General features: G+C 46.4%; 1 protein-coding gene across 1 annotated transcript in view; it reads left to right on the forward strand.

Annotated features, from left to right (window-relative positions):
• WHRN (whirlin) overlaps positions 1-23,252 on the forward strand; it is a 109,558-nt gene that overhangs the window by 22,333 nt on the left and 63,973 nt on the right. The window contains exon 2 of the mRNA XM_090022397.1: positions 5,781-5,996. Within this exon, the coding sequence (XP_089878523.1) occupies positions 5,781-5,996 (216 nt within the window). The remainder of the gene's footprint in view (positions 1-5,780; positions 5,997-23,252) is intronic.

The following is a 23,252-nucleotide window of genomic DNA, read 5'->3' on the forward strand; positions in this document are numbered from 1 at the left end:
GCAGCTGGCAGGTGAGGGAGTGGCCGCAGGGTGCCGCATGGGGAGCGGGCATGGAAGGGTGCACCCCATGGCCCCATGCTGCAGCCAGCAGGTGCGGCCTGTGCACCCCCCACTCCAACTTCCCACACAGCCACATGCCATGCCCCCCCTTGCCCTGTGTGCCCGGCAGCCACAGCCAGCAGGCAATGCCTGCATGTGGGGGTGTGGCACATGGCTGCAGAGTGCAGGTGCGGGGGTGCACCCTGCCCCGCAGCCACGTGCTGCAGCCAGTGGGTGATGCCCGCACATCCCACGCCCGCTCCCTACGGCCGAGCACCGGGCCCCATCACGTGCCACGCCCCACAGGGCTGTGTGTCTTCCCTCTGCAGGGGTGCAAGGCATGCCCCACACCTCCCCTCTCCCCCCAGGTGGCAGAGCACACCCAGGCCCCCACCTCCGCCTCCTCCTCGTCTCACCTGCATGTCTGTCTGTCTGTCAGTGTGCAGTTGGCCCGGAGCATTACGGATGGACAGACACACAGCTAGAAGTGCTACAGCTTTTATTATATTAGAATAGGCTACCACCAAGTCTCCCCTGAGCCTGCGCTTCTTCAGGTTGAAGAGTCCCATAGCTCACAGCCTCTCTTCATAAGGCCTGTTCTCTTGCTCTCTGATCATGCATGTGGCTCTCCTTTGGACTCTTTCAAGCTTCTTCACGTCCTTCCTAAATTGTGGAGCCCAGAAATGGACACAGTACTCCAGCTGTGGCCTCAGCAAGCCCAAGTATAGTGGGAGGACGACATCCTGGGTCTTGCTCAAGATGCATTGGTAGATGCAAACCAGAGTTTTGTTCGCTTTGCCAGCTTCAGTATCACTTTGGTGGCTCGTATTCATCTTCTGGTCAGTCATAATCCCCAAGTCTCCTTCAGTCATGGTGCTAGCGAGTGTAGCATTGCCAAGCCTATTAGTGTGATGCAGGTTTTTATTCCCGAGGTGGAGCACCTTCAAAAAGCCTGAGCCTGAATTGATTCAATCTTTGAAGGTTAGTCTAACCTGCAAAGCTTGAACCAATTTCGAGGTGGATAGACATTTCCTTTCATTCCAGAAATGCAGGCACTTGCCTTCAGTGGCTCAGGCTAGAAGCTGGGGGTTAAATTAGCCCTCCCTTCCTTCACAGTGCTGAGCTCAGGTGAGTGTGGCCAGGCCCAGGCAGGACACTCTGATTAGCCCAGCAGGGAACTGATAGCAGTGTTCATCACCCCTAACTCAGTGTTTATCCATTAAGAAAACAACAGAGGGAGGTTACCAGCTACCTGTTGATTCTGCCTTTGTCACAGCACAGATGGAGCCAGCATGTGGTGTGCTAGCTAAGGCACAGACACCTCTCAGCAAGGCATTGTGGAAGGGGTAATTTCTGCTTAGCAGGGAGTGGTGAGGGAGAGCAGCCTGCAAGTCTCTGTGAGAGCTACAGCCAGGGAACAGTGAGCGGGGCTAGCCCTGCTGTGGAGCAGAGAGCCCTGCCCAGCCTGGAGCATGCCAGGATGCTGTGGGAGTCTGTGTTAACTTAAACCAGCAAAAGGTTCAACTCCAGACTTCTGCACTGTTTGCAGCAAGGATACAGACCACATCATTTGAGTGATGTTTTGTGATTTCTTAGTTGGTCCAATAAAAGGTATCATCTCTGAACCAAGAGTCCTAGAGTTCTGCATGTCTTATAGCCTTCTGATGCCTTCCCACAGCTCCCCTCCAAAGATGGACAAGTGACTGGGAAATAATCCTAGAGCATCTCTGTACAGATGCGCAGACAATATAAGCAAGTGCAGGGACAGGGAAGAAACCACAGGATGGGTAATGCTTTGATGTGGGCACCCTCGCTGACCTCCAGTGGACCCCACTATTTGAATACGCGTTCAGGAAGGCTGGAGATTCACTAGGAGCCTCTTCTTTTTTCTGGGGATGTTACTGTTCTGGAGCTGGTTCATGGCGGTTCTGCATGAGGGCTAGAAATTTGACAGAGCCTGGCCCTGGGGAGTACCTTTGACATTGGGACAATTTCCATGGAAACAGCATAGCTACACACCAGTTCTTGTGAGGGTAAATATTCAACAGGGGACATGTAGGAGCTGTTCCTGGGACATACAGACATGGCCTACAGAGTCCTTTACTCTGGCTTTTCATGAGAGCAGCAACAGCTTCTTGTGACCATCAGCAGGCCGGTGGAAGCTGGAGCTGCCTGAGCCCCGAATCCAGGAAGAAACCTCAGATCCTGCATCAGGCTCAGCTTGATTACAGTGATGAATGGCCCATGGGGCACCAGAGCAGCTATGCTTCCTCTCTCTGGGAGAGTCATGCAATCGGCAGAGGTGCAGCAGGGAAGCTCTCTGCGGCAGCGCGGTGGCAGACACAGCCTGCCTCCGTCCACCTCACTCCTTCCAATTGCTGCTTCCATCCTCCCTGCAGAGCGCCTTGGCCTAGTCCGCTGCCTCAGTGCCTGGCCAGAGAGTTCACTTTCCAAGCTTCCCTGAGTCTCTGCTGCTGCCTTTATAAATAAAACATCTCCCTGTTAATTGAGACTCCTTACCCCCAGCGGTACAGTCAGGGGAACTGCAGGGGGATGGTAGAAGTTCCTTGTAAATCTCTGGCCTCTCATCCTCTCAAACTTTTTATTGCATTTTCCCAGAATGGCTCTTCTGTTGCTCCTGCTCTTTCAGGGACTGACATTTAACTGCAAAATGAAGGGAGCAGCTACCCCTCTCACATTCCCCTGCCAGCAATAGCTGTCTGCCACCTCCCCTACTCCCTACTCTTTCAAATGGCTGTATTTTGTTTCTCTCTGGAATAAGTTGCAAACTTATGTTTGAGGCTTGTGATAGACCAAATCAGGCATGGTCATGTTAAGAACTGGGCAAGGGACTGCCAGTGACTGAGAAATCTCTCCTGGACAGTTCCTGTTTCTCTTTAGCCTCACTGGCCCCAAGCACTACTGGCTGCAAAAGGTGAATAAGGGGTTAATTCAGTTCATCTGCCTCCTTCCGTTGTACAGGTGCTCAGAGAAAGGCCAAGAGGAGAATTAATCTCTGTATTAGCACCAAGGCAACAGCTTGTACTAATCCTGGGGTTGCTGAGAATCAGCGTAGCCCTCCTGTTACTGGAGCAGGAGTGAAGCAGGCTATCTGGCTATGTCCCCACATACCCACGTCTGTGGAAATCTCCCAGCTAGCACAAGTACTAGAAGCATTAGTGCTTCCCTCTGGATGGATCACCTGCTCCCAACAGGGTCAATTTGCCCCAGCTGAGCTCTGTGTTCCAGGCTACTGTGCTTCAACTGCTCCCAGCACCTGAACTACCTCATCTAGAGCTAACTTGGGTATCTTCACCATGTAAGGACTGCTTAGGAGGCAGGTGTGGGAGGAGATTCAAGGGAAAGACAAGCTGCATAGTCAGGGAAAATGGACATGGACTGAACTTCAAGCAAGGGAATCCTCTGTTTATGAATAACAGCACCTAGAAACCAACACAAGCCAGAGTGAGCACAAGCATGGTAGCGTGTGGATGAACAGAGGAAGTTCTTGACTTAAAGACCTTGTGCTGTAACGGCGAAGATGGAAGGAGGGTGGGAGCAGGAACAGAGCAGGTAAAGTGACTTGTCCTACATCACAAAGCAAGTCATATTGGAGCTGTGAACAGAAACCAGGTCTTCTGATGTACAATCTGGTCTCATCCATTACTTTGGATTGTCTGTACTTTCTGCCAGGCTTTTATTCCTTTGTTCTGGTTCACTTCGTTTCGCTGTCCTTAAAGAAGACAGTATTTAGATTGGGATTCTGCTGACTGCCCTTGCCAAAATGAATTGCATTATTTAGAAATGAAAGAGGGTTCTCCAGAAATTGCTTTAAACCTCAGCAGACTTCAGTAGAGAATGGGATCCTTTCTGCAGATTATTTTGTTCCATCCTATGGAATTTGATAGCAGGGCTGTAATCTTCTATTCAATTTATAAGGTGTGAAAAACAACTCTCAACATGAATATTTTCATTTTTATTCTCTCAAATGAGATTTTACGCTGCTATTCATCAGTGTTTCAGTATTATAGAGTTATTCCATACTGTCACATATTGAGTCTTCGCATATCATAATAGCCCCCCATCACATATTGGGGCAAGGAAGTTTAACAGTCTTCTTACTAGATAGCGAAGAGGGAAAATGACACTTTAAAAGCATAGCAGGAGTTAGCAGCTGCCTGAGACAGAAGGAGCCCCAGTATGAATTTTGGATAGTCTTAAGTAGCTAGAATGATGGGAGCTTGTTTCCTTGCTTAAGATGTTAACTCACACTGAACAGGCCAGTTAGTTAATGACCTATATTCATTTGCTAATACTTCTATGATCATGTATAAGTACTGGGAATTATTTCTGATTGTATTTGCCTCTGAGTAGGGCAGCCTTGGTTTTCCTTGAGTTTCACTGTGGGAAAGCGCACACTTTCTGGTGGAAATGAGCATGTGTATTCACAAGTAGATGTCTCAGCTGCCTCGATGACCTGTTGTTATGGCAGTGGCTGCTTTTTATGGGTCTTGTAAGCTTTCAGAGTGCATGACAACCTTGTGGGATAGGGTAATTTAAATTTGCACCCAATGTGCTATGCTGAGGGAAGCTTCTGAATCATGGAGTTGGAGTGTTGGGTGTATAGTTTCCTCCCTGTAACTTGCACAGGGCTCTGTGAACAAGGGGATGATAGAAACTAGTTGTAACCTGGCTCTGATCTGGTCTGACATCTTGTCCAGAATCCTGTCTCCAAAAGCAGCCAGCACCAGCTATTCTCTTCCTGCCTCTCCCTTTGGCATGGCACTTTGGCATGGCACTGCAACTGGCTTTCATAAGAGACCTCGAAGGAGCAGGCCTTCAAGGCACATGTATGTTAAAAAGGCAGAGCATCCTCTGTCTAATTGCAAATGCTGAAGTTCACTGTTAGTGAGGCCTGAAATGTGAGCAGCTGTTAGAGCTCTCCCTAGGGACAGCTCCCATAATGTTAATTAATTTAATTTTACTATACATCATACATGAGTCCTTTGCTGTACAAGGTGAAGAGGCAGAGGGGCAACCAGCAAACTGACACATCTGTATCTCAAGGTCTTCTTGATATGGGCTGGATTTTTGGGGAAGAAAGAATAATTGGTGTCTTTGCTAATTGTGCTGGGGAAACTTAAGGTAATGAATGACACCGGAAGCTGAACTGCTATGGGCTTCATCCAAAGGGGCCTGAAATCAGTAGGAATCTTTCCAATGACTCCAGTAAACCTTGAATCAAGCCATGGGTAAAGGCAAGACCAGTTTACTAAACACAAGTTCCTCTTAATGGTCTAACCTTGTCTTTATCTGACCCCTTCTCCTGAGCAGGAGGGAGAGTGAAATCTCCAGTTCAGTTCCCAGCTCTGCACTGACCTCCCATGGGGTCTAATTCAATCATTTAGGGCAGGCTTCACAAGCGGATTTTGAGGTTTTGGTGTTGAGTCCTATACCACCTAACATTTTGGTCCCTGGCCTCCAGAATGGAGTCCACAGACCTCAGTTTGGTGCTCAGGCTCCTGCTGCAATGCCAGAAGAGAGATTTAATGTCTGTTCAGCAGAAAGAGAGATCCCTCTGTCCCTCTCTCAGCTGCATATTTTAAAGCACTTGGAGCTCTTCCATTGAACACTTCCATGGCAATGCAAAGCCTTGTCATCACTGGCCCATCTGCAGTACTACTTACTGTTTCCCTTTTGCTCTGGAGTTAATTTCCTTTATCTCCTGGTCTGCTTTGCAGGCGCTGAAAGGCTGCAAGAAGTTGAACCTCTCTGTGCATTCAGTTGGGCGAATCCCAGGGGGCTATGTCACCAATCACATCTATTCCTGGGTGGATCCCCAGGGCCGGAGTGTGTCCCCACCCACAGGCCTGCCACAGCACCAGAGCAGCTCTCTGCGGAAGGACAGCGAGAAGAGGAGCCACCTCCAGCTCCTGCAAGAGGGGGATGAGAAAAAGGTGAGTGACAGGAGATATCCCTAGCCCTGGTGGCTCATCTCCTGGTCCCCATCTCTATGCAAGTGCAAGCCCCTCCTGTCTGTTGGTGTTTTATCCCGTCTTCCATTCGTTCTTACTAGCCCTGTGCCTGGCTCTTTGCCTCACTAGTTTCTTCAGGCCAGGGCAAATTCATTAGCTCCAATCCAAGATCCCTGGACCTTGGAGAAGTAATTGGGGGAAAATGCAGAAGTGTCTAGGAATAAGCCAAACTTGAGGTTATGCTCCAGTAAATTTAACCATGAAGGCAAATCCTGAGAAGGAGGCAGGTTTTGGATACTGATCCTGTGTGTGTATTTGCCAAGAGCAGTATAGAGTGCAGTGCATTTACAACACCCGTTCTTTCCCTCTTCTGCAACTTCCTATTTCTTTTCCTTCCTCTCACCAAATCAAGCATCCTTTCTCCTCTTTGCACCTGTACTCTCCTTCGCTGCCCGAATATCTTGGGTCAGTGGAGGGAGGTGGTCAGACACCAGAAAAAAAATAAAGTGTATCGGCTAAGACTGGAAACAATGCTTTGTACCTCCAAACACCTCAGAAATACCTCAAAGCATTTTATAAATACCGCCCCACAGAGTTTGTATGAGGGGCAGTATCTGTTTCAGTTAGCGTGTAAGGTGCAAAGCTACCCTGCCTTCTCTAGGTAAGGCATCCATCACACAGGTGGAAACACAAAGGTAGGCATGGCTTGTGTGAGAATGTAGCGCAAGATTTAAGAGTCCATTTTAAGTCCCATTGGGTTGGGTAGACCCTTAACAAAGCTGGAAACATAGACCAAAAATATTTATTCTCCAGCTGCTCTGGTCACTAAACTGTACTCTTTTGAAATGGGAGATATTATAAGGGGAACCGGTGGTAGCTGTGCTTGGCTGAATTGCCTGGTCCAAAGCAGGTTATATGTTTCCCTTCTCTCCTCCTCCCGGTGCCCTGAAGACACAGATGATGGAGTTGGAAAAATGCTGTTGTCTTCAGTTCAGAAAACCCAAAGTGGTGAGGAACATGAGTAGAAGGGGTGAGACAAGAATGGCAGAAGAGAGGAGTAGATCTTTCTGACATTACACGAGGGACCCATTTGCTCAATGGAAACAAGAAGAGGATATGTCTGCCTTGAAAATATGATCATTGGTGGAAGTAACTTGTGGAGTCCCATCAACTTCCTGAAGGGATGTAGTCATTTAGTGCCTCTAACCCACTGTGCTGAGATGCGTCTGATTATTTTAACTGTTCCCAGATCCTTGATTGCTCACCTAAGCGGCCGTACATGGCTTTAGAAGCTTAGAGAGGGATCAGTGAGCTGGTGCCTGTCCTGCTGGTCAGGTAGGGAAATATATTAAGGCCAAGATGTTTTGTTTTGTTGATGAAATATTCATTGTGGCCACAGGGGAGAAGAGGACGTTCTTTTCATTTCAGGAGAAGAAAAAAGCAGCTGGCACCGGGAGAAATTGATTTTGTTGTCTCCCTTCTCCCTGCTTTGTGTCACCTTGATGTCGATACATGGGACCTGGCATAGGCTCTTTGAAGCTGGGGGTAGGGAGCATTTCTCTTGCATCTTGTTCTTGTTTTCCCTCTGGTTTCTCTTTCTTTTTCTTCCATCAGTATTGATTTGAAATGGTTAATATTTCCGAGTCATCTGCACCCACATTCAGATACGACTCTGCCTGGTTTCGTAGTTGGCCAGGTCAGAAGGGACCTGAGCAGATCATCAAGTCCAACCCCCTGCCATGGCAGGAAAGAGTACTGGGGTCAAACAACCTCAGCAAGGTGTACATCCGACCTCCTCTTAAACACCCCCAGGGTAGGGGCCAGCACCACTTCTCTTGGAAGCTGGTTACAGATCCTAGCCGCCCTGACAGTGAAGTAGCACCTGGTTGGCCTCAGGCAACCTCTTTTCAGGCTATAGAGCAGAAGTGTGGCTGCAGTTTGTGTTCCTATCCCTGGGCCAGCTGCAAACTGAGTAGTTTGTCTACTGGGTACTGGAGCTACAGCAGCACAGACCCCTCCCTCCTCCACCAAACCTCCCACTCCACTTCCAAGCTCATTTGAATGCCACTGCAGCTACACAGTCACCAGTACCTGAGCAAGCAACTAGTAGTTAGCTAAAGGAAAGGGTTTGTCATTTGCCATCCTGAGGTGACATTTTTGAGAGGTCCGGTCCTGCTATTTTTTTTTCCCCATAGACGCAGTTCCCATTGGCTTCAACAGGAGTTTTCTCCTTCTGAAGGTCCTGGCCTGGGTTGGACACTGTCTCCTACTTCCTACCTATCTCTGTCTTCCCTCTAGCTCAGGGGTGGCCAGCCCATGCCTCTGGAGCCACATGTGGCTCTTCAGAAGTGAATATGCATCTCCTTGAATCTTTGCACAAGCACACGGTGACCACTTTCCATAGCCATTGCATCACATCACGTGACGCAACTGCTCTCGGTGAGCACATTACTCAGTTTGGACTCTGGAGCTGTGAGTTGGCCACCCCTGCTCTAGCTTCCTAAAGTTGAGCTACTCCCTATCACTGGAGCAGCTCTCCTGAACTATGGGGAACATTACAGTTCCTGGTAGAAGGGGTTCTTCATTCTTTTCTCGTTTTAATCCCAATTTTTGAGCCTGCTGTGGAGAGTCCTGCAATAGCTTCTGTTTTTAAGGCTTCTGTCCACTAGGAGGGCATGAAATGGATTTGCACAGTAGTAGCTGCAGCATCTCTTAATAACAAGTAATATGGGCATCTATGATCCCTTTACAGCAATGCTGCTTGGAGACGGTGAGGTGTCCTACAGCAGCTGACCATGGGGATGTATCTATACGGCAGTGTTGCTGTAGGGCTGTTATATCTTTCTGTATCATTGTTTCACATGGAGCTGAATTCTCTTAGACCTACCAGCACTCTGGGATTGCTTGCTTACAAAGAAAGGATGCTGGGGTTCTCTCCTCTTATGTCCTTTGCTGTGGGAAACTGTGTCACAGTAGGTTAATCTACTACTATTTAAACATCAGAAGAAGCTGGGACTTCTTCCTTATCTAATAGCCAGTGAGAGCACTCATTCCTTTCCCTCAAGCAGCAGATGTGCATACTTGTAGTGGCACTGACCTAGGGTTCAGCTCCCACTGTTGGCCCTAGAAAGGTGTGTTGCTTTTACAGAAAATACTTCTTGCACAATATTTAAAAAAAAAAAGAGAGAACGTGATGCTTGTAAGGGCAAAGTGCCTCCAACAGCCCTGGCATCATGTGAACTGACACTCTACAAGCACAGTTTTGTCACTGCCTGTCAGTCCAGACATGAAACATTCTCTGCTATTCTAGTCTTGTCCTCACCCCACCCTCCCCACACTTCTCACTCTTAACAGGTTTCTTCTGTTTCATAGATTTCATAGATTTCATAGACATTAGGGCTGGAAGGGACCTCGGGAGATCATTGAGTCCAGCCCCCTGCCCAAAGGGCAGGAAGTCAGCTGGGGTCATAGGATCCCAGCAAGATAAGCATCCAATTTACTCTTGAAGGTGTTCAGTTTTCAATCTGGAAACCCCCAAGTGGCTGTGCTAATAGGCCCCACCTCCCCCTGCTATTCCCCTAACACAGTGGTGTCCGACCTTTTTTGCCCTGTGAGCAGGATGAGCCGTGACCTGTCTTTCTGCGGGCTGACTTAGACTGGTAGGTCTGATGCAGTGCTTGGGGCCATCACAGTGGGGACCTGATCTGGCTGTGTTCGGGCAGGCGTGTGGCCTGGCCCCAATCCAACCATGCGGGACTTGGAAATTTGGCAGCAGGGGAAGGGTAGCAGTATTAATTGCCACTGCTCCCCTACCACCAAATTTCCCAACCCATGGGGAGCCCCACAAGCTGGATTCCATGGCTTCGCAGGCCAGATTTGGCCCATGGACCAGGGGTTGAGCACTCCTGCCCTAACATAAGGCTTCCTATGGGCCTTCAACTCTGCTGTATAGCTCCCCTTATTCCAGCCCTCAGTACTTGCACATAGCTATGCTAATGTGCTTCAGTCCTGGCTTTCAGCAGCTCCTGTTTGCCCAGTAAGATCACAGGAAGTGAGCATTACTAGTAAGTGTTCTGCTTCATCCTAGCCTACTTACTCTGTGGGTCAAAAGTGCTTCCAGTGATGCCTCCGGGCACAGATAGGCCTGTGGTCACCTCAAAGAAAGCTGCCACCTTGCCCTACTCTACATGTCTGCTGATAAAGGGGCTGTGCCCCCAGTTGCTAAGGTACCTTTGTCCTTTTTTCTTCCATCATACCCCTAATTTTCAAGTACTGCTTCAGAAGCCAACTATTTAAAGGTAATGCTTGCTAGCATCAATATGCAGAGGATGGTGCCTATATTATGCTGTCCCCTGATTAAGGCTCTTGAAGCCTCATCAATATGTAGAGCAGAAAAAAGTTATTGCATGCTGCAACCTTTTCCTATCCAAGGCTGCCCAACTGGCTTGTTTACACAGAGGTGACTTGCTCTGCCAGCTAACAACCCAACACCGTAGAGTAATGAGCAAAAGCCACAGACAGGAGTGAAGAGCAGCTTGACATGACAAGAGACTTTGGGAAGGGCTTTTTGGTATGAATGCAAAATGTCATTTGCATGACAGCACGCTTGAGGGGGATGAATTCAGAGTCTTTGTTACCATGGCTTATCATGCATCATAGAGCACAAAAGCCATGCCCCAGACCATGAGCCTGAACCTGGAAGATTCGGAGCACTCATGACTCTCAGTGATTTCCATGAGAGCTGCTAGCTCATGACAGCACGCTCCAGGAAAAAGTCCCAGAGCACACCATGTGTCTAACTTTAGTATGGCCATTAAAAGTACTGATATCCTGCTTATAAATGTCACATAAATGCAATACCTCCCTGATTAATTCTACACAGCTGGCCAGAGGTGACAGAAGCCTGGGGGGCTGTTTAATGTCTAGCCAGCTTTAAAATCCAAGGAAAGGGTTAGGAAACTTATATATTCCGAGGCATGTGGCCCTATTAGAAAATAGAAGTACAGACATTTGGCAGGCATCTGAAAGAGAATAACAGTGCAGGGATCTGAAGTCAGCCCTAGAGCTGGGATCCAAAATAATGCAGAGCAGAAAGTTGGTTAGAGGGAGGGGATAGCAGTGACTGTAGTAGCAATGCTACTGTAGTTAATGTGACATTTCCAGATTTTGCAAGGTTAAAATCAAGGTCAGAGCAGACAGCTCACACCTGTCAGGCAGTAGAAATGTTCCCATCCAGCTTTTTTCCCTCGTGCTCTGTTGTGCTCTGCATGCCTGAAAAGATGTTTGTAGCATAGTTTAACAAGTTCACTCATCTGTAGGCGAGAGCATTCATTATAAAAGGGCTTGAAATGGAAACTGCTGCTGTTGGCACATGTTAGAGCAGTGTAACCAATCTGTCTGAGCAGAGGCAAAGGTATGTATATGTATGTATGTATGTAGCGAGTGGGAAGAGATAAATGAGAGAGGCGATGGCATCAAAGGTGTGGAGAATAAAGCTATGGGTGACAGAATACCTGTGCCTATGCTGCACAATTAACCTGGGTGATTAACACCTGGGTCAGTACCCCAGTGCGTAGCCCTACTTCCAGCACAGCATCTTGCTATTCCCACAACACATGCATGTGCCTGTGGACATGTCCCTTTGTTTTCCCTGATTATATTCTCAGAGTCTTTCCAAGGCAGTTGTGTGAACTGTTGGATAACTTGTCTGTGTCTCTGCACAGGACACTGGAGAAGTGTCAGCCCTTGGGGACTTCTACCTGTGTCCTCACTGGAAAGTGGGTAGCTTCCAGCCTGAGCTAATATGGAATCTGCCCTCTACTCTATATTGCCCAATCATATCAAGAAGCACAAGAGTTTAAAACTCCTCCAAAACTAAATCCACAGTCTTTGTTTGGGAGGATCATGTGAAGGACTAGGTGAAGTGTGCAGCACAGACATGCCTAATAGGTCTGTATGAAGCTTCGGGCGGTGCTTCGATTCGGAGGAGATTCGGCTGGATTTCGGTGACCAAATCTCCAGATCTGATTTGAATCAGAGGACCAATTTAAAGGTCTGAATTGATTCAAGGCTCCCCGAATCTTTGGAAAAGATTCAAAGAGCTTTGATGATTCAGGCAGTCCCCAGTGGCTCCAGCAGGGAGCTGCATCTGACTCCAAGCTGGTAAGTACTAGCGGGGGGGGCGGGGGAGGAGACCATGGGGGGACCTCTGCCAGCCCCCCAACCTGCCCTGCTCCACCAGCCCTCCCTTCCCCCACAGCTGCCCCTGCTCATCCCAGCTCAGTACTTTAAAAAAAAGCCCTGGTGTTCACTGGGTGCTGCCGGGCAGGGGGGCAATCCCCGCTGCCCCCCACTGCCCCACGCTGCATGGGAAGCTCTGCTATGAGCCCTTGACCACCCCCCACCCCCCGGGTGCCCCGCCTGGGCCAGCTCTGGCCCTTTCAGAAAAAAAAACCCCAAAAAAGCTCTGGGACTCACTGTTCCTGCAGCAGCTTCAGGGATTCAGGGGCTTGTGCAGAGCTCCCCATATGGTATGGGGCAGCGGGGATCACTCCCTGCCAGTAGAAGCGGTGAGTCTGGGGTTTTCTATCCTTTTTTTTTTTTAAAAGGGCCCCCATGGGGAGGCTGAGGGAGCAAAGGGGGGCTGGGGGGCTTGTGGCAGAGCCCTCCATGCAGCGTGGGGCAGTGAGGCTCGCCCGCTGCCCAGCAGCACCTGCTGAGTGGAGGCCTTTTCCCCCTCAAGTGCTGGGAGCTGGGGTGGGCTAGGCAGCCATTGCTGGGCTGGGAGAGCAGGCAGGGGATGGGCCTGGCTGGCTGATTCAGAGAATCAGATTCACCGAATCAAATCGGGACAGTGATTTGAATTGGCTGAATTCGAATCCAAAGCGAATACTAGCTGCTTCGCACAGGCCTAATGCCTAGTGGTGTCTGAGCAGCAAGACCTGTCTAAAGCATGATGTCGGGGAAGATTATACGGGTCCAAAATGTCTCACGGGCTCTCCTTCCTTCCGGTGGGAACCGTACCCTTTTGGAAATGTGGCCTGATATTACTGTCCGTGGCCTGTCTCTGGTAAGGCCTGGCTAGGCTGCATTATGAAATTGTTTCCTTGGGATTGTTTTATCCCCCACATTGGGTGTTACAGGTATCCAGATTTGATTGCTACCTTCAAATCCTGTCAGGTTGAGTCAGAGGGCATTTAGCCATCTCATGTGGAAAGAAATGTGGCCCCAGCACTTAAATTAAGCCTCGCCCATTTCTTCCCTGTAGACCAGCAGCCACTAATGAGAAGGTGTTTGTAGTTATGGGAAAGAGGGGTTAAGCATTGTGTGAAGTGTAGGCTTGACATCCTCTCTCTTCAGAAATGCTGCAGTTGATTGCATTATGAGGGAGTCCACCCAGGAGGTAACCAGCCAGAACAGCTCTTTCCGACTCCATCTTCACATGCCTAGCAAACAAATAACCCAGACCTCCCCGTCTAGCCTGGTAGCACTGCAGTCACACCCAGTCTCTTGTAAGTGAGAGACTTAGTTTGATTTGGGGCTTTGGAAAGGCCTGTTTGAGCTTGTAATACACAATAAAATAGCACATAAAAATGCACATTAACAGGATAATGCTCAGATTAATGTTGTCATTATTCAATGGAAACCAAGTGTGACGATTAATCTGCCAGCTGTGAAAGGGAAGATTCTGGGCAGGTTGAGGAGAGAAGTCACAAAGCTGAGACCAGCCCCTTAACTATATTCCTACACGGCTCAGTTTATGTTCTTGCACAAGAGAACCACCACATGAGTCATAAGGAGGGATTACTTCCTTGCTCCCTCTTGCCCACACCTGTAAGAACATCACCTATCATCAGCTACTGGCACCCTCACTCTTTGGGCAGCCCACAGGGCACCCACTTATGGAGCCATATTTATTTAACTAAGGTGTTGAGAGGGGACCCCACTGATGTAGTATCCATGGTCTTCAGAGTGTGTATCCCCTCATATGCCTATGAGATAAGATACCGTTACAGATGAGGAACAAAGAGAGAGAGAGAGACTAAAGTCCAGATTCTCAAGTATCTCTAGGCACCTCCTTCCCACTGAAATTGGTGGAATTGGAGTGCTTCAAAACCTTCGAGGATCAAAAGGCTTGTCTGGGATCACACAGGAAGTCTGTTACGTAGTACAAATTGAATCCAGGCCTCACAAGTTCCTGTGCTCGGCCTTTATGAACGAACCATCTGTTCAGCTGGTTACATTTTCAGCTCTGCCGTAACCTGGCCACGTTCTTCTGCCCTTCCTATCTCTTGTCTATCTAGGTTTCAAGCAGTTTGGGGCAAAGGCTCTGCCTTGCCTTGTAAATGGGCCCTGATTTCTGTTGGCAGCTTCCAGGCCTTACCCATATAAATAATACTAATAAAAATATGCTGCAAGCCTGTTGTTCAAGACCTCCTTCCACCTAGTGTACAGCCAATGACCCCAGTGCCAGATGTCAGCCTGCCTCTCTTTTATTAGCAAAGTGAAAGCCTGAATTCAGTAAGAGTTTTGCTGTTGACTTCAGTGGCAGCAGATTGAGAGTCACAGACAGCAAAAGAGTCATTGTGTAGGCAAGCTCCAAGACAGGGAAAATAGACCGCAGTAGCTATTCGTTACTCGCTCCCTGTGCGGATATTCTTATTATGCACTGAGTGCCTTTTGAGTCTATTTTGGAGGAGATTAAGCTAAATGGCAAAAAGGCACACTTAGTGCAGCATAAAAATATCTATGCGAGGCTAAGGCAGAATTGCTACATCCTAAATTTACGCTCTATCTTATTTTGCAATTGCTTTCCTGTGTAGGCAAGCCATTGTTTCCTTAGTGGATTATGATGAATTTTCTCTCTGCTGGGTTGCTGAAAATCTTCCTTATTAAAGTACCATATTTTAGAGGAATAAGGAATACCATCCTGGCTTTTGCAGAACAGATTACACTGACAACACTAAGGGCCTGAGCCAACAAAGCACTTAAGCACATGCTTAAGTCCCACTGGCATGGATATGGCTTAAGCTTGTGCATATACTTAAGTGCTTTGCTAAATGAAGATGGGTTTAAACACAGGCATCTCTGAATAAGGGTCTTATAACTAGTAAACACAGCTGCTAATTAGAACTAGTAGGATGATTTTTTTTTTTATAGGAAATGTCAACCCTTCACTTAAAAAAAACCAACCAAACAAACAAAAAACAGTCTTAGGGAAGATGTCTGTTTTCATCAACAGAAAGTCTAATAGGCTGAAAACTGTTTAAAACAAACAACAAAGAAACATTTTTCCAGTGAAAATTTTACATTTGGAAGAAAATAAACACTGCCAATCAAAGATTCCTTTCCATCAAAACCCCAGCTTTCCATGCCAGTGTTTTGACCAAGTCCCCAACATCACTACTTGCACATGGGTCACTACTAGAACCATTTAACATGACCAAATTTTGCTTTGGATAATTGTTTACAACATTTCAGTTCCTCCTCTGACCTATTCTCTGATCTGATTTTATCCACACGGTGGTTGTATACATTCAAGTTTAAATCGGATGAAAACTGCACGAACCTGACTGTCCACTTGCTTATGCTGGTATATCTCAATAATAACCATGTTTAAAGGATATATCCACATTGCAGTCACTCCTTTGGCTACTGTTCAAGCAGACAGACCTGAGTTAGCTTTAAACTAGTTAGTTCGGGTAGTGCTAGCAGTGTACCGCAGCATCAAAGAGCTTAGCTTGGTTTACAAAATCGAATCAAGAAGCTTGATGAATACTTGGCCACATAGCTCTGTGTTGCTGTGATCAGCACCTGAGCTAGTTAGATAACCCAGCTGCGGCCATAGCCAAAGTCCATAGAGTTACCCTCCTGTATGAGAAAACAGGGTCTTGTGCGGCTTTTCAACCTTTTTTATTATATTTTAGCAGTAATGTCACAGAGATAACATCAACAATATGAACCTTTAAAATGAGGTACCTACTGACGTGGAGAATTGAACTTCTCCAAAGTAATTCCTATTTAAAACCACTTTTCTAACACAAATTGAATCCACCAAGAGATAATTGCATAAACCACCACTCACCGGCATCGGGCCAGGATTTATTCCTTATATTGGTGTTTTGATTTTCTCACACTTCTCTGGGGCGGGGAGAAGAGAAGTTTCAGTAGAAAGCCGGTCCTGATGCCAGGAACACTTTACACACACTTAACTTTATGCAAATAAGTAGCCTTGGTGAATTCAGTGTTGTTACTTGTGTGTAAAACTCAGACTGCGTTTGGGAGCCTGTATCTGTGTTTAGTTGCAACAGTAGCAGAACCATTCAGAAAACTCCTATGTACATACATGTGCATTGAGCTGTACAGCTTTCTAGCCACAGTTTATAGTTAACGGCAGAACTAGTTGAAAATGGAGGGACTCCTGATGAAATTTACACTTTATTTCCCTCATGCGTCAAAAATGTAATGAAAAAAATGAGCAAGTCAGTTTAGCTCACTGGCAATATTTTACTTTTGTCAGGTTGCAAGGTGCAGAATTTAAGCTTCAGCAATAATTACCACTACGCGAGTCTCTCTGTTATGACACTGATGCGTGTCATTCTGATACACCCCCTTCCACATCTAAACCTGGCCTAGACAAAAAGATGAAAAGAATATAGTCTTTAAAAAAATCTATCCTGAACAGAATTTTAACCTTCAAAAGCAATTGTAGTAACTCCATGAAGTCCAACTAAGAACAACTTTTCATCACTGTTGAGTTCATATAAGTGATGCTCAGATCCAGTGGCAATGTGTGTTCATAAAAAAATAAAACCCTTGAAAATAGGGCTCATTCAACCCAAAAGAGCCTCTTATGCAAACTATGCTAGCAGAATTAAAATGAGGTCAGATGCAAATAATTTGGGGAAAGATTCTTCTCCCTTTCACTTTCCTTTGTTTCAGTGGTGAGCCCAAAACGGTGCTGCGAGGGCCTTTGAGATCCCAGGTGCACAGGGCATGCTGGGGCTGGAAGAGGGAGAAGGGGTGTCTGCTGGGGAGGTTTTACACTGCCTTGGATCACCAAGTAGTTTTAGGAAGGGAAACTCTGGGGCTGCTCTAATCTCTTCTGTGCTTCTTTGCACCTGTGAAGGAGCACAGTTGAATTATAGCCATCTTTCCTCCCTATCCCATATAATTAAAGAGAAAAATTATGTTGACTTCAGCAAGAAGTTCTAGCAATAAAAATCACTCTGCACCTGGTCCAGCGAAGTCTGTATTTTTCCTTTGTTTATCCAGATAGAGTCAAGCTATCTTCATATCCAAGTCCCGGAACATTTCTGGGCCTCACTCCTTTCTGCCTAATTGGTCCCTCATCTTGCAAGAAGTTGATTCTCTCCTTTTATATATTGTTTTTGTTTCTTGGCTATAGCCTGGAGCAGCAGTTTGTCAATAAGTGAAGTGCTCCAAAAGTGATTGTTTCCTGTTGTCCCAAGGCTGCCAGATGAAGGTCGTTTTGGCAGTCTACATTTTTATGTAAATTGAAACTTCTTCAGGGTTTATCTTGAGAGTTGTAGGTATTAGTTGATTAAGAAATGCAGTTAAGTCCTCACCAACCTGGCCTTTTGGGACTGTCAGCAGCTATGTATTTTTAAGAAACACTTGGGTTGTTACCCAGCATTTCAGGCTTCTACTGTGTGGGAGGACTTCATATCCTTTAGCTGCTAATGTCCTCAATTCAGTTACTTTCGCTGGTTGATCCTTAACTCTCTGATTCAGCGAGGTACTTCAGCCCAGAAAGAGGTTTCACAGTGACTTACTTCACAATGTAAAGTTATGGGTTTGTTTCATTTTGTTATACGTTGTATTTTTCCCAAAGTTGGAGAAGTTCTGGAAAGTCTGATTGCTGATGGGGGGGAAATATAATGGAGGAAATCTCTAAATGTCAGTTGTTTTACTGCATTCAGCAGCAAAAAAGGAGAAAGGGGAAAGAAGGGAAAATATTAACATCCATCCAACATTTGGATTATTTTTCAGTTTTAGAAAACCAAAGGGAAACACATTTCTTAACCCAGGTTTTCTTTGTTCCTCTCCCCCCAGCAGCATTTTCCAACCAAAATTTATTTGGGATAAAACTCTGCTTTGGAGAGAGGGAAAAATTGATTGAAGCATTTTGGCCAGCTGTCCTGTCCAACATAAAGCTTGGAGGGTCTCTTATGAGTCCTTCCTGACTATGCAATATAGTAATTGTCTTTTGGACATTAAACACCTTAATGCAGTGAAGGCCTTAAGCCAATACCGTTCAGATTTTTGAAGGGATAGATAAGGAGGAGGCCTAGCCGCTGCCAGCTAATCTGTTCCAGGTGTCACCATCCAGCTTTCAGACTTGCTGGCTTTCCATGGAAAGCAGCCAGCATATATAACATTGGATGTAGTACTAGGAGGTTATTCTTTTTCATTTAGCCTGATAAGATTAACGGCATCCATACTACATGTGTGAAGTCATCTTAGCAGCCCGCTCAGCTCTTTCTACTAGACAGCAGTAATAAAGAGGGAGCAGAAAATGAGGAAGGACAGACCTAGAGTGGACTGCAAGCATCACGTCTCACAGAACTCAGTATATTATCTGACTGGCTGCTGGCAGGCTCTGTAGAAACGTGTCCAGGTGGTGCAGGGGCATTGTTAGCAAGACTGCAAGCCAGTTGTGAAACCAGCTCAGAAACAGAAGAGTTTCTCTTGGATCCAGCTTATAAAATGTAGAGCATTATACATAGTGGCCATTTGGAATTTCTCCCGTTCTGCTGCAGTTCTTCCAAGGTAGCAACTGGCAGTCCTTTCTCCCGGGTCTCTCAGAAAGTTGGGGGGGAACGGAAGAGGGGGAGGGAGAGCAGATGTAGGCAGGATCTTCAAGGAGTCAGGTAGGTCCCAGAGCTGGGAGAAAAATGAGTGTCTAAACCCATGGACATTTTCTCAATTTTAAAACTGTTTCTTGTCCTGAATCAGGCCAAGAAATTGAAAGTTCAACCATTTGTAAAAACCAGGAATGGAAAAGATGTCACGTTGGGTCAGTCATAATGGGTGCCTATAGACGTGCTTGTTTGTGTTCTAATATGAACGTGTCGGAGCAAACTCAATTAATCCAGTCTGCTCCATGTGCTAATTAGAGCATCGCTTCACCATCATATATATTAAGCATTTTAAAATGGCTCCAGGTGGTGTGCTTTATCTAAATGTGCGCTTTAGATAAAGTAATCTGCAGCCATTTTGAAACATGCAGGGGCTTAATACACATGACAGTGAGCCGTTTGAGTTACAGCGGCAGTCCAGGAACCGCTGTAATTAAAATGCCTCCCACCCCATCCCCAAGCACCTGATAGGCAGCCAATGTTTTTGTCTTGATCCCTTTGAAATGTTTCATTTTGATTTTAACCACGTCCTAGTTTTAATTCTTGTCCCTCCACTTAGCTTAAATGTGGAAACAAAAAGCTCTCTTGAACAAGAAAACTAAGTCTTTTTAAAAAATATCAGAGCTGAACACTGTGAGGCCAGTTGAATTCTGAATGAGAACATCTACACAGGGGTTTACTACAAAGCAGCTATTACATTTTACATTCACAGTATTGCTAATAACTAACAAAGTGCATAAACCTGGCTTGCGATCAGTCAGTGTCTGTAGGTTGTTTTCTTGCTGTAAGCTGCTGTGAGCCTTTCAGATACTGTTAAAATATAAATCTAAAAATAAATAAATAAATCTGGATTTTATTTTTTTTTCCTGAGTGCCTTTTTGTATGCAAGTCCTTACAGAGGAAGAACTGGGCAAACAGTAAGAACTGGTCATTTTGGAGGCTGTTGGAAATCGAGTCGAGAGTTATACAATCTACAGAATCACGTTCAGAAACCAGAGTCTCTACCTGAGTTGGGGGAAAAAACAAGGCATCTAATTCTGGCTCAATACTGTTAACTGTTGGGTGCAAAGTACTGAAATTTGTCTGTAGGTTGGGCATGAGCTATTTCTGAGCAAGATGAACAGTCTGGGGTATTATTATTAATTACTGGCAATAACACATGCCTAGCAGCAGTGGGATCCTGGAGTCCTTCCTTGTTTTTGAAAAAGCAAGAAAATTAAGGCCCAGATCTACACTTTTTTTCTACTTTGTATTTTTTCCAAAGTTGGAGAAGTTTGGATAACTTGAGTGGAAATAGGAGCTGGGACACAGTTCAATGGAGGCAACTTTAAACATCATTTGATTACACTCAGCAGCAGCAAGGATAAAGGGAAGAAAGAAGGAAAAATATAAAAATCCCTTCAGGCGAAGGAAAGGAGTGCAGTAACCACAGAGCTGTTTCAGAAAGGAAAGTTGTGTTACCATCACTACCACCACTTCCCTTTCCTCTGGCTAGGGTCTGAAGGGCTGCTGCCACTTTTTGTGTGGAGCCCAGTCAGGTGGATGAGCTCTGAAAACAGCTGGGGCAAAAGAGTGACTAGTTTGTGGACCCTGATGTGGTTTAGGGGAACAACCTGTTAGGCTAGTTTCTGGGCACACACAGAAGCAGAAATGTAGGCACCTGTAAAACTTTAATATCAATAACTGAGTCATCTCTAGACACAATCTTCAGGAGTACAGTTTTGGACTGAGATGCCCAAATTCCACTTCAGTACCTAAAACTCTCTGGGGACCTGACTGCCAGCAGGTGTGCAGCTTAGGGACAGAAGGCCTGGAGGTAGCACAATGCACACATTAGGGACTCACAGGGTTTAGCATGCTGGGTGCAAATTTGGTGCTGAGCACTTCTGACAAATTTTTATTGACTATGGGAAAGTGACCTAAATTTTTATTGGCTATGGGAATGTGTCATTGCCTAGACCCCTTGATATCAATGAGTGCTTTGCTTAAATGGAGCCTGCAGGATGGTTCTCAAAGAAAAGGCCTGATTTTCCTCTCTTCCTACTCCATATTGCTTTTCTTTGTAAAATAGTTACAGTGAACTCCATGATGGAGTAGCAGCACCAGGTATCTGCTGCTGCTGTTAGGAATGGCCGTTCACCCTGGATTTGTGAGTATATTCTCCAGTTCTCCTTACTACTGGGTAGGGCAGACATTTGTATGGAAGGAAAGAAGGAAGAAGGAGATTGCTCACTGCATAATTCATCTCTTGCCGTCTGCTTTGAAGCCGCAGCCTTTACACATCAGTAACTATTTTACTAGAGCTGGCTTGAGATGTTGCAAGGAGCACTGATCCAAAGGTCAAGGCTTATGTTGTTTCAGAACATCACTATCCTGCCATCCTCCTTTCATTGCATTGATCCTTTTCTTTTCTTGAATCTTCTGGAAGGAGAGGTCACTTGGAGAAACTTTGTCCTTTTGGGCTACTGTCTTGCTCTGTGGCTACGTGTTAACAAAATGGGAAGAGAAAATAAAAGCTCTGTTGCATAGCCCATATGATAACTTTTAATTAGTCTGTAATCAATTAAAGTAGTCTAATGCTCACAAAAGAACAGGGAGTTGTGGGACAGCCCCAGCTGGTTCAAAATAGCATGGGCCCATCAAGCTTATGGAAGTACAGGGATTTGCACCTGCTAAGGATCTGGCCAACAGGAAAACTATTTGGGACCCGGGATTTTAGGGATCTCTTCCAAGCTCTGCCACGTACTCTTGGACATGGACAAGCCAATTTGTGGAGTGGGGTTTTAACCTCTGCCTCTATAAAGCAGGAATAACAACAAGAATACTTGCCTCACGTGGGACTATGGGGCTTAGTTATGGTTTAAGAGCTGTGAGATCTTCAGTGATAAGTTACCCTGGCACGAATGTTCAAAGTCTTAATAGCATCGCTTAGTAGTAGTATTTGTAACTGGGAAGTAAAAAGAGGCTATTTATTTGACCTTGCTTGCCAGTATCTGGTTGGATGTTTAGTATTGCAATACTACTTAGAAGCACCGCCTGAGATCAAGTCCCTGCTGTGCTAGGTGCTGTACACTGTGTAAGAGGCAGTACCTGCTCCAAAGAGCTCAGAAACTGAGTAACAAAGAATTGTTCATTCTTTGCCCAGGTTCACAAATGGGGGATTGAAGCACTGAGAGGTGAAGTGATGTTCCCAAGGAGGTTGTGGCAGAGGTGGGACTTAACCCCAGATCTTCAGGAGAGTCCCTTCACCACAAAGCCACCATCTTTCTCCTCCTCCCCTTCATCTAGTCCTCCAAAACCAGGTATAGCAGGGGTCGTTAACATTTTTGGACAAGTGCCAAAACCACCCGCGACCTTGACTTGTAAGATGTTGGCATGCCAAGGGCTGATAGCAGGGCAGCCACAAGATGCCCAATCCTTGTAGTGGCAGCTCAGCCCCTGCCCCTTCCCCAAGGTGTGAGTGCCAAGTAAAAGGCCTACACATGCCTGGGATTCCCTACCCCTGAGGCATAGCCACCCACTTATCTCTCTGCTTTTTACTTCAGTCACTTGGCCCAGGATCTAATTGTATGGGTTTATTGCCCACTGTAGTCAGCTTTATCTGTACCCAGCCCCAAAATGTTGACATCTTAACCTCTGAGTTCTGGGATTGAGATTGGGTATCCTTGCATCTTGTAATTCCTCCTTTCCCTCACTTGACAAAGCTCTGTCAGGTCACTTCACAGCTCTTCTTGCAGCTCTCCCAGCTTTTCCTCAGAGCCTTTAAACTGCACAGAGCTTGTTGCAGGTTCGGGGCCTCTGAATTCTGATCTATCCCATATCATCTTCATGGCAAATGCTATCCTGCCTGTGGTACAGCATCAGTATGTCAGGTAAGATGCCTTCTTGAGAGCAGTGGGGAGCTGAGAGGTATTCGTGTTCCAGGTAATTTTCCATCTGCTTCCCTCACGCCATCTGGACATTGGCCTCCTCTGCTTCTGTGGGTGGTGTTAGGATGGAAAGTCCCCTCTGGCACTGCCACAGGACCCTGGGTATATGCATAGCTGCATATGTCCAACAGGGCCTGGGCATGAGCTGTCACGGGGTGGACAGCTGTCTTAGCAGCTGGTCCCTCCAGGGGAAGTTTAGAAAAGCTGAACAGCTGCTCTCTCTGGGCATTGAAGGACTCTGCTTTGCTTTTCACTGCAGTTCAACCTGTGCCTCCCCACGCTTTATTTTTAGCTGCTGATGCTGGCAGTTTTCTTTAGGTGCCTTGGTACTACAGGACATATGGTTGAATTATTAAGGGAAGAGGAAGAGCAAAGAGTGCACTGTGGCGGGAGGGTCTAGATTTTTCTCTCCCAGCCACGTATCTCAT

This window comes from Crocodylus siamensis, chromosome 11, assembly GCF_052110815.1.
Source record: "Crocodylus siamensis isolate JL-2025a chromosome 11, ASM5211081v1, whole genome shotgun sequence".
NCBI lineage: Eukaryota > Metazoa > Chordata > Crocodylia > Crocodylidae > Crocodylus > Crocodylus siamensis.